At 37.8% G+C, this 12415-nt stretch overlaps 1 protein-coding gene across 1 annotated transcript; it reads left to right on the plus strand.

The window, feature by feature from the left end:
• Window positions 1-212: 212 nt before the first annotated feature.
• On the plus strand, window positions 213-11543 carry sncb (synuclein, beta; the record flags this gene model as incomplete). The annotated part of the gene is made up of 5 exons (XM_079249541.1): window positions 213-333; window positions 3636-3665; window positions 3877-3962; window positions 9976-10062; window positions 11514-11543. 5 exons carry the CDS (start codon window positions 213-215, stop codon window positions 11541-11543), a joined length of 354 nt encoding a protein of 117 aa, XP_079105667.1.
• Window positions 11544-12415: the final 872 nt, after the last annotated feature.

Genomic DNA, 12415 nt, shown 5'->3' on the forward strand with positions numbered 1-12415 from the left:
CTGCCTCCTTTCACCATAACCTATATATTCTACAGTTAGACTGAAATACATAAATGTCCATGCGAATCGGTGGAAATTAAACGATTTTAGGCGTCCAGTCAGGTAATATGAGCAATTAAGATTCCAGAGAGTACATAATAAGTGTAAAGCTACATGTATGGTGGCAGTCACTGACATCTCCTGGTTCATCTCTCCACAGTAGCTTGGCCAAGATGGATGTGTTTATGAAGGGTTTGTCTAAAGCGAAAGAGGGGATGGCTGTGGCTGCAGAGAAGACCAAGGAAGGAGTTGCAGTTGCAGCTGAAAAGACCAAGGAAGGAGTTATGTTTGTAGGTAAGGCCACAAATTTCTTTCTGTTCGCAGGTTATTTTCATGCAAATCACATATAGGCCCCTTTGAGACCAATAATACCCCCTGTCACATGCAGGAGCAGCAGTGAAGAAGCAGATATGTTTAACAATTCCACTCATGCAGCATAAATCCTTAAACAAATGTTTCAGTTGTACGCTTCATGGGGTCTGTATCAGCTTCTTCCATACTTGAGGCTGTACATAGCTTTTTAGTTTATTTTTACCTCTTTGTTTAATGATATCATACGAGTAGGGGATAATATTACAGTTATTTATAGTTCTTGTTTAGGTACTACAAGCTAAACTGTCTCCCGTTTAGTGGCACTGTAAGTGCTCTCCTCTGATAAAATCAGCAGTGTTCATTAGAGCTGCAGAGATATGATGAATCACCCTGCCTATCAGCTGATCAATATCTCTGTATTACTAATGCATGCTGTTGCAATACGCATTTAAATTACAGTCGTGACCTTAAAATAAAACCAGCAAAGCAGTCCAGAAGGGATTTTTCTTTTACTATTTGATTTTTTTTTTTTTTACAACAGTAATATTGTAGTGGTTAATAATAATTGACATCAATGAGTAATATTGATGTGTGTGAGACGAGGAACATGTCCTTGTGTCCTTTTACTTGACTTGAGAGTGTTACAAGGAGGAGGTGAAAGTGGGGGTGGGTAGGGACAGCGAGATGGTGGGGGCAGCTCCTGCCACATGTCTGCACATTGGGCAGAAGCAGACTGGAAAACAGTCTGAGCCTGAGGTCACCTCCTGAAGTCAAACAGGCAAAAACACGTCTGATTTGATCCCAGTTAGTGCAGCTTGATTTCTCATGGACATCCTCACTGATATCTGAGTGTCTCTGTCTCCTCATTTACAGCACAGTTGCCAAAATAGATCATTTTATTTTGATGAAAAGCTAACATCTGACAGAGGTGGAGCAGCAAATCCACTTTAACAGGTTCTACTGCAGCTTCTGTTATATTTCTTTTGTAAAGGCAGAGATGTGCATCATTTAATTCAGTGTCACTGAGTGATCATTCATTATTATTCATTAATGGTGTAAAATTATTATGAAGTGGTTCATTTTTTACTGTGCCAATCGTTTTCTTAAAAAAGTGTGATCAAATGAAATTATGAACCAAGTTATGTTTAAAACTAAATAATTCAATGTTTAACGGTTTGGCTTACATTCATCGATTAATTTTAAAGTTAATGTGAAAAAGTATTTTGTTATCATAACTCTCTGACACAAGAAGCCCATGATGGCTTGTGTTACCAGCAGTGCCTAAAGATTTACTAGGCATAGTTACATAATAAAAGCAGCAAATCCTCTCATTTTTGAGGATACAGCAGGCAATGTTTGCCTTTTCATTGCTTTTTTTTCTTGATAAATATCATCAGAATGCTGTTGCTTTAAACCTGAGTGATGATAAACATTTCAGGACTGACACAGATCATCTTCTTGGACTAAAATTTCCCTCGTTGTTTGCGATGAATAATTCCTTCTGAGTAGTTCAGGTAGTTGTTGCGACAACGGGAACACACCTGCCAGGAATTTATTTATCAGTTGCATAGTTGTTGCTTGAGGAGCCAGATTTCCAGCGGCACTCCTGCTGATTGCTCTGCCTTCACCAGGCTGTGTTGTTGTTTCTGCAGCGCTGTTTAAGGTAAAATCAAGAAAAGCTGGTTTTTACAGCAAAAGCTGTCACATATGTCAGTTCTCAATCTCTTTAGCACTGTTTACCTGTTGTTCATCACGACTCCCAGACATGTCGGGGTCTTCTTGAATAGTGCAGACTAATTTTCCATCTTGTCCATGCTGTAGGATTTCTGTGGTGTCTCTGTCATTGCTTGCTGAGCATGGTGGTGTCCTAGAAAGCTGCATGTGTGATGCTTGAAGGCCCTCTTGGAGGAGGGGTAACAGTGATTTGATAGGTCTGTGGCGCACCTTTTGACAGCTGCTCCTACAAGAGACCACCCACCCAGCTGAGTAGTGAGTGAGGCAAGGTATAATGTTACAACAGACAGGCATATGTTTTCCCCTGTATGACCTAATAGATAGCTTATATTACATCAATGTCCTATTCTCAGTAAATCCCTACAGTCTAGTCACATCAAACTATGGCGTTTTGTATCTGTTGGTCAGTTTGTGTAGCTACTATAAAACATAGTAAACCTTGAAAAACTATTACATAATATTACCTATCATTGAAATATCTTTCATTTTCTCTTCAATGTTACTTTTGAGGAAGAATTTGCATCTGAAATCTACTTGTTTTGTTCCTTTCCATTGTTTTCTGGTTGTTCGTTTAAGGTCTTTTTGTTTTAATTTAAAGATAAATGATTTTAAATAGATCTAAAGCAGTTGCTGGAGACCAAAAGTGCCATCATTTTTTATTACAAGAAGGTAGTTTGTGAACTTTAAAAAAATCTTTTACACTAGATTTTAAAAATTGCTCATCAAGTCTCTTGTTTTTAGTTCATCACAGGAAACTGTGATCATGTCTTGAAGAATCCAGCGCTTTAAAATTCAAATATATAAATATTACAACTTTTAATTTCATCTTTCTCTCACAGCTGCATCTACTATACATTTGCATGAAAGTGGACTTTGTGTAGTAGCTGCACTTCATCCAAGCTGGGGCTTAAATGGAGTTATGTTTTGCTTTGAGGCTCGCCTTTTGTAGAAAGAGTTCTCTACTTTGACCCTATTCCGTCCCTCCTCAGTGGGCTTTTAAAGGCCCTCAGGGACCAATAACGTGTGTGTGCTGCACACTTGAGAGGCTGTCAGGGCCTGAGTGATCAGCAGCAATCGGCAGACAGTAGATTGCTCAAATAGCTTGATGGAGTACAGTCTGAATGGATGAGATCCGCCACAGGTCAGAAATGTGAAGAATGCTTTTGGCTGTAGTTTAAACTAGATAGGAAGATTTTTCTTCCTTAAGAAAAAAAAACAAAAAAAAAAAACAATAGAGAACGAGAGGAACCCGGAGGGCTGAAGCCATTATTGGTTTCCAAAACTTTGTGTAGTCAGTGAGTGATAAATAAAAAATGATATTGTTCTATTTATATTAAAACTAACTAGTTGATAGCAACACTTTGCAGTTATGATCTGAGAAACTCTGAAGGGGACATTTGAAATACAATGCAGATCAGTTCAGAGTAATATAAGCCAACTATTGGCTTTTAATCAGATATTTAAGTAAAGCATGTAAAGAAAATCCATTTCTGAATGCAACAAAGATCATCACACATTCTCTGACCCATTTCTTTTTTTTCTTAACTCAGGTAACAAAGCCAAGGACAGCGTGGGCACAGGTGAGTTTTCCATCTGCTTGTCAAATGTGAAACAGACAGGATTGTCAAAAGGGGGAGGGTATTAAGGGGGTCATGTGTGTGTGTGTGTGTGGTCATTTGGTTCAATAATCAGTTAGGAAACATAAGAGGGCTTCCATTGTGCTCTTAATGTGTCTGCAGAGCGGTTGCGATTATGTTACATTTGTGTGTGTTTGTGTGTGTGTGTGAGCAGTGGCTGAGAAGACCACTGGAGCCATGGGGAACATCGTTGCTGCCACTGGCCTTGTGAAGAAGGACGAGTTCCCAACTGATATGAACGTGAGTGCTGCATATCACTGCAGCTGAGGCTGGAAGATGTGGGGAAAAGACTGTTGGAGGATCTTTTATTACCATCTACAATCATGTACACATGGATTCTCCCCTTAGATGGAGTTGGAATTGCTGTGATCACATGACTAGTTATTAAAACAGTTTCTTTCATGCAAAGTTGGTCAGTTTTACTAAAAATTAAATAACTTTCATGGTGGGAGTGATACATGCTGTATCTGCTCCAAAGTCGTCCCTCGAGGGCTGCTGTCCTACAGGTTTTCATATATTCCTGTTTCAACACACCTGACTTTCGTGAAATAGATCAAACAGCCAATAAGTTGGGCTCTACGGATTAAGTTCTGCTACTGATTAATTTGAGTCAGGTGTGTCTGAGTAGGGATACATGTAAAACCTGTAGGATTCGGGCCCCTCGAGGACTGGAGCTGGACATCCCTGTGCTACATCAATGCTTCATTTATGGTCTTCTGGCACCTCTGCACACTTGAATTTTGTGCAAACATTAATGCTTTGGACTTGTTGGAGTTTAAAAGTTAGTATCATGACATTAATTCAGTCATTCATTCATTATCCTAACCACTTAGTCTAATGAAGGGTCGTGGAGAAGCTGGAGCTCATCCCAGCAGTCTTTGGGCGAAACTCGCCAGTTCATCACAGTAGTATCATGACACATTCATGCAAAACTGAATGAGACTCTTGGGCCAATCGTGTTGCTCAGAAAGTCTTTATAACGCAGAGTTCAGAAAGTATTACACAGAAATATAAGCCTGTGTAGTATACACATCAGATTAGACCAACAGGATCTATGTATCGTTATATTTTCTGAGCAACAAGGAATACAAGACTTCAGAATTTGAGGACTGTATATGCACAGTATTTCACAAGTGCACAGGTCTATAGCCCATCTGTCAAGATGCTTTCAAGTCTTCAACCCCTCAGCGCTGGTTTTAGAGGAAAATGGAGCGTAATTCCCAATGGACAGATTCATTTAAGTTGATTGCCAGTACTTGTGATTTCTGGTGAGAAATTAGCAAAAAAAAAAAAAAAAAAAAGAAAAAGAAAAAGAAAAACGAAAACAATCTTGATGGCCTTTTCCAGATAACAGATGCAACAGCTGCTGAAAAGTACTCAGTTGGAAATGAGCAAATAATGGAAAAGAAAAAGAAAACATTCAGAAATTCTGTGAAAGAATCAGCTTAACTCCCGAAACTCAACAACTTCTGCAGGTTTAAAAGAATGCATAAAAGAATCATTCATCAAAATTCAGAGCATCTACTCTTAAACTTAAAAACAAAAGCAAAGTAGTTTCGTGTCCATACACACTTTTGTTTGTTGTAAGTTATTTTTCTGACCATTTTCCTGGTTGATAGATTCAGAATGTCAAAACATAATATCTCTCTCCACTTAGGAACCACATAATAATGTTTGCTTTGTATAAACAACAAGAATGACAGAACGGCTGGATACTCATGTATTCCAGACGAGGATTCATTCATTTATTGGTTGTATAGTATTTTCATAGGCTCAATTATTTTGCATGTCTTATTTTATATCACAACTGTCAGATTAATGAATTAAGGTGAAGAAAATATTTTTTGTGCGAAAAACATTGAAGGAAACATTAGAGGAAAGTTTAGTAAAGTATGGGTACCCCAACTTTTTCAATCAAATTATATTAAATGCCAGAAGTTACATTCCGTCATTACAACCTGTCAGCATACTCCCTAAATTTCACCATTAAGTCCCACTTTGGGGTTTGTTTTCCATCATTTTATCATAGGAGAGAAAGACTCAAACATCTCAGAGCTTATTTAAGCTGACAATGGTGTGCTTCATATTCTGCTTTAATGAGCAGTTGCCACTGAATTACAGTCATCGTCAGTAAGCGTGATACAGAATTTTATTTTCTGCAATGGGCTCCTGTCAGCAGACAGAACACCACAGCAGTGTGTTTACACACATGCCTGAGAAGAAGTAGAGAAGAAACAGAAAGTGTTGTTTAATTACTGTTGGCAGTTTGGGCTGAGTTGTAATCCTGAGGAGCCTGGATCAGTTTGTGGTTGTTGCAGAGCCAGATTTGGAGAGCAGGGGATAAATATGATGAATATCCATGTTATTTGTTAAAAGCAGAATTTTTCAGCCTGAATTTCAGCTATGTAGTCCCTGAGCTGTTGGCTCAGCGGTTTACTGTACTAAACCGAAAAAAAAGATAAGTTTGTTTGTGACTTAAAATCAGAGACATGTCGAGCTTTATTTTTCTTTTAAAGACAGTTACATTTTGAAAATCAATATAGTGCTACTCAAAATTAAATTCAGTCTATATTAAGGTTTCAGGTCAGTGTGTCCATTTTTCAGGGGCTTTCTGACCTAATCAACCTCTCTGTCAGTTCTTCCATACACCTTTTCCCATCCTCCTCTTTATGCCCTAAATGATATCACTTTCTGTGCATGCTTTCAGGCTTTTTTGTCCTTCTGCATGTTGTAGTTTCATAGATGTAAAGAGCATCGCGAAGCAGATTTGATTTGGAAACAACAGGGAAGTATCTGCTTGAGGTCACACTTTGAAATCTAAGTGATACATTTAGAGAACAGACTGTGTTTTCCTGTGAGCAGACTTCACCTTTAATGAACGGTCAACTCGCTGTCAGCAAGCTGACATTTTGCCTATCTGTGTCCGACTGTCAGTGAAACAGTGAGAGGTCCTCATCCTGCCCTAAGCCCTCATCCTTTAGACTTGGACCCTCTCCACCCCTCTGCACTGACTCACTAATCTAGTAAATCTGACAGCCTGCTCTAATAGGCTTCTCAAAGGCACGGTCAGAGTGCTAAAACTCCTCATCTAGATACCAGACTGTTAGACTGCTGACACAGTATTTATAGGTTTTTGGTTCTGCTTTAGCTTTGCCAGTGCTGTACGTCCTTTCTGTTAGATAATGTGTTGGAAACATGGACAACAAGTGTAAAAATGTTTCAAAGTTTCAAAAAAAATTGAAAGACTGGTGAAAGGATGTCCAACATAGCTGCTTGTTACCAGTAGATTCCAGTCTGATCTGATCCATCTGTGGGAAACATGTCCAATCCAATCTTAAAGTAATGTCATTTGGAGTCTCTTTTATTGCACATTGGCTTCTTCTGCAGTTGTTGAATGTAAAATAAAAAACACTCCATATCCATACACATGGCATACACATAGCTATAAGGTGAATTTGCCGTCACGCTGAACCAAAAATCTGGTATGATGTGAATTCACAAAAAATATCATAACATATAGTATGTAACATGTGATGAACAAACTTGCACACAAAATGATAAATCAAACCAACAAGACCAGTGGCATCAATTTGCTAATTCTGGCTTTATCTGCTCTTTTTTTAGCCATAAAGTTTAATCTGATGTTTATTCTTCTCTGGTATCCTGTGACATCACCACGTCAATTTTCATAGTGTTTCCTTAGGTTCCTCTGCTCCAGAGGTGGTTGTTTGTTTGGTTGTATTTCCACTGGGACACCTACTTTTTAGCTGCCATCACGGCTATTTTTTTTTGTTTGTTTTTTTATGTGTGTCATAGTACCATAGTGCAAAGTAATTGTCATGAAGGGCGAATAACCAAAGTAGTGACCAGGGTTTTCTCATCTCCAGGACTTTATGGCCCAGTATCAGACCTAAGAATTTGAATAACAAAAGTCAAATTAAGTGACAAGCAAATAGTTTTAACATTCTGTTACCACATGAAGACTTTGGAGATCTTGTGCAGTCCATGTTTTGATGAATCTGAAATGTTATAGCAGCTCATGGAGGCTACACAGGAAAATAGAAGCACAAGTTTGCATAATGGTTTTAGTCACACATTGTTTAATTTAGCAAATTAATCATTTCAAGACCTTAAAAAGTGAATTTAACAAGCTGCTTCACAGTTGTCACACAAGACTTCTCTTATGATTAAGTCTCAGGTGGATTCAAATGTGTGACAAATCAGACACAACTCTGCTGCAATTTCATAGACGGCCTTTCTCAGTTATCCATCTGATTAGGTCTGTCTTGCCATAGTGTCCCATTGTACAACCTCTAAGGGCATGCTAATCTTGTTGGTGGGTTTACACCAGTAACACTTGCTTGATAAAGCACGCAGGATTATAGTCTGTTCTTCTGTGACCTAATTGACTTGATTAGTGTTGGGTTTAAAAATAAATGGCTGGTGACCCACAAGCTTTGTTTTCAGAGCTCATAGTTGCACCAATGATAGCTGGTTTCCTTTGAGAGTTACTGGATATTTAAAACTTACTTAGGTTTAGGACCACATGGTGACAAAACCAAGTCTTTGTGTCATTTCAGATATAAATGGATAAAGGGCAGATCCTAGTACTGAAGTATATCCCTTCCCCAAAAGACTGACAGTTTGAGTGCAGGAATTGCAAGCAAGACCAGGACAAAGATAAAACATTTGAGAAAAATCATTTTCTCTGTTTATGACGTTGCCTTTTTATTACATGCAGATAATTAGTTGACAACATCAGACTAGTTGCAGAATCCAGCTGTTTTAGGGTCAAATTTCCAAAGCAAATAGCCCCAAAAATAAAAGCTGTTAACACATATCCTTTCTTTTATTTGTGATGGGACAAGATGTATCCAAACAAACTGATTTTTTTTTTTTTTTAGTTAAACACCTGCAGGAAGACGCAAAAGCTAACAGAATGTGATTGTGCTCGACCACAGCCATAAATAAAAACATAATAGGTTAGGTCTGCTGTCTTTGCCACAAGAACAAAACACAGAATGTTGCTTCTCCAACTAGTTCTCTTTTCTTCTTTACCTGCTTCTAGCTTTTAGATTTATTGCATAAAAACTTGTAGGCCAACCAGAATAAAACAAAAACATACTAATGTCAATTATTAAAATTTTATATCTTTTAAGAAAAAGCCAGGACTTTGAAATGGTGTTATCGTTAAACCATACCGAACATGCTAAAGTTAAACATAAATAATCTTAGTTAAGCCAATTAATAGCCTGGTAATTTCACTATTAATGAAAAGTAAAAATGTACATCTGAGTCAAAGTTTTTAGTTCATTGTTCCCAAGCTAAAGTACTAGGCCAGTGGTAGTGCACACCTGTAAAATTCATTTTTGTTGTTGTTTTATTAAGCTTTTTGTTGTTGTTCTTGTTGTTGTCTGTGTGTATATTAATTTTTGTTTTTAAGATTTTGTAGCCTGTAAGATCACAATCTTTTTTCAAAGTATACAGACAATTTTATTTAAAAAAAGCTTTTACTCATATCTCTGTAGCTAAGTAAGACGTCCTCCAGAAACGGAATATAAAGAGTTCATGCCACATCACTTACTCAAATATCTTAAAAACTAAATAACTAAATCTCTGAAATACATTCTAGTGGAAAATTGTAACCATACATCAATTGGAACAATATGTCAGCATTTAACATAAAATGGAACCCCTTCATAACCTTCCCAAAATCAACCTTAAAATTGCTCTTAAACTGTATATATAGCCCTGCGATGGACTGGCGAGCTGTCCAGGGTGTACCCTGCCTTTCACCCGAAAAACTGCTGGGATAGGCTTCCCCGGAACCCTTCATTGGACTTAACAGTTAGGAAAATGAATAATTGAATGAACTGCATATATATTGTACATAAGCTCCCATGCTACCACTAAACAAAGTAAAAATGAATGTGAACATCAAATGTTTACTTTAGCTAATTGAGTTTTATTAAAGTTGTCCTACAAAATGGGAATAAAACAAAAAATGAAAGAAAACAGTACAGCTTGACAAGCTCTAGTAATTTCTCACTAATCATTCATGGTACTGATTGACTGATACTGTTTCATCTGGACATTGTGTTAGATGAAACTGTTACGGACTGAACTTAATGCCAGAACAGCATTTTTACGGTTTCATGGATTGGAAAGTCCTGATATTAACCTTCTTGTAAGAATGTTTACTTCTGTTCTCTCCTTCACTCATCTCTGTATTTCCCTCTTACCCTCTTTGCAGCCTGAGGAATATGGGCAGGAGGCCATGGAGGGCCAGGGAGAAGGGATGCTGGAGCCAGAAGGGGAGACATATGATGAGACCCAGCAGGTAATCAGCCTACACGACACAAGCCCATACAAGTCTCTGCCTCCAAAATATCACATTATGATCCTTAAATAAAACAATGATTGTACGGCAGATAGCTCTAAAGAGGTGGATTGCAGGCTGAGATGAGTTCATTCACTTCACTTTGAGGGAGGTTCATCAGTATTCACAAGCTTCAGAAGGTTACATATTTCATTTTGATAACTCTCCACACTTGCCCTCCATTTGTGTCCCACACAAACACTACATTTCAAGCTGAGGTCATTCTGCCTTTTCATTGGAAATAAAAACAAAGAGCCAAACAAGCCAACTGCCACACAGCGTACATTGAGTACAGTGAATTTAGCACCACCTACTAACACTGAGTGTGTGTGGTGTATGTGGTTTTAAGCCTGCACGGAGGCAGGATGCTAGTCTGACACAGATGGTTATTTTTGGAATTTCAGAGGTGAGACAAACTGTACAAAGCCATTGGCTTCAAAAGCATACTTTCAAATAGCTATACTGATATAGAAAAATATAACACAATACACTTAATATAGCTAGTTGAAACGATACACTGTGTGTATAGTCATTTAACCCAAAGCTTATGATATTCTTAATTGAAAGTTAAAGAAAGATTTAAGTCAGAATCTGCTTTAGTTTCAAGATCTAAACTGAGATTTTGCATAATATCTCTTATATTCAATATTCAGGGCATTTGCATGGATTTTCTTTTAATACCTGCTTCCGGTCTCTAACTGTGGACAAGCCATTAAAGGAATGAAACTAAGACATTTCCTGAGATCCAAATTAAAAGTGATTCTCTCAGAGGCTGAAGGCTACATCATCTGTGTCTTCCTACATCATCTCTGCATGTCTTTCCCCTCCCCCACCCTCTGTTACACCAGCGATGTGCAAGCTCTGTCTGAATGGGTGTGGTGATGACGCTCTGTGCCTCCATGCATTGTGGGTAATGTCAGGGTCTCCCTGCATTGCTGTAAATATGGAGTCTGAGTGCTCCACTGTAAAGCAAGCCTCATCAGAGAGGAGAATTTGATTTGTGGATAAAATGAAATTCCTTAAAAAGCTGGAGGTTGTGTGTGTGTGTTTTTTTTTCTTTTTTTTTTTTTTTCATAATTGTGTGTGTGCGTGTGGTGGAGATTTACAAAGCAACACAGAGATGGGAAATGTACTCACAACTCGTCCTTGAGGCTCACACAGACTTGTGCTGCCCTCTGCTGCCCAGAGAGATGTGCTGAACCAGCAGAGGAGCTCAGCTCTGATAACGCGACATCATTACCTTCAGCATCAACCTGTCATGTGCTACCAGGAACTCCATGTCATAATTTCTCCTTAAACAGATTAAGATTGGATTTCACACTATTAGGTTTTAATTAAAGCCTTAACACGTGGCCTCACTCAGCTGCAAATATGACCCGCCTGTCTTCTAAAATCTGTTCTTCTTTTCCCAGGAGAGCCAGGACTATGAGCCAGAGGCATAAACGTATCATTCCAAGCCACCATCCAACCAGCAGCACAATAACATTTCTAATAATTTAAAGGACAAATGCTGAAACTATTACAATTATATCCCTGTTGCAAAAAAAACAACAAAAAGACAAGCATTCCCACTGAAAAATGTTCTTCCTTCAAGACAAATCTTTTATTATTATATATTGTAAATGTCATGTTATTAATGTAATGTGTTGGGTGTAGGTATTTATTGAGATGTAGGATTTGTCCTCTCAGTCTCATTTCCTTGATTCCCTCCCAATGAAATGAGACCAGAGTCAGGGCTTGTGACTTTGTACTTGTGTGTATCTGTATTTAGAAATGTGCAATAGATGTTCATCATCTTCCAATGAGACATTGGGAGTGGGAAAAAATTAATATGACTGGTTGCAAGCAGATATGAATACAATAATATTCCTCTTAAGTGTCAACAATGCCTGTTTGTGGGTTTTTTCTTTTTTTCTTTTATGCATTTCTTTGGAGATTAATTTGTTAATGAAGTAAGAGTTTTTTACATTGTATCTTTATAGTTGCTTGTGAAATCATTCCAGTAAACTATCTGTTAGAAACCAACAGAGTATACATGTTTGTGTGTGAGTGTGTTTGTGTGTAATGGAGATTTTAAAAAGTTAAAGTCAATATATTATGTCTTGGAATCATAATGGTTGTCATATCAATATGTGCTTTAAATTACAGAACTTGTCTATATAAAGGTTTATGTGTTAAGCCAGACATGCAAATCCTCTGTAAATAAAAAGTTAAAAAAAAAAAAAAACACTCTTTTGTTTTTCTTTCATCTGTATTATACCTCCTAGTGTGTATCTTTTTGCACACTCCTGTCTGGGAGTTTGATTACAGGATG

Source organism: Telmatherina bonti (genome assembly GCF_933228915.1).
Source record: "Telmatherina bonti genome assembly, chromosome: 12".
Lineage (NCBI taxonomy): Eukaryota > Metazoa > Chordata > Actinopteri > Atheriniformes > Telmatherinidae > Telmatherina > Telmatherina bonti.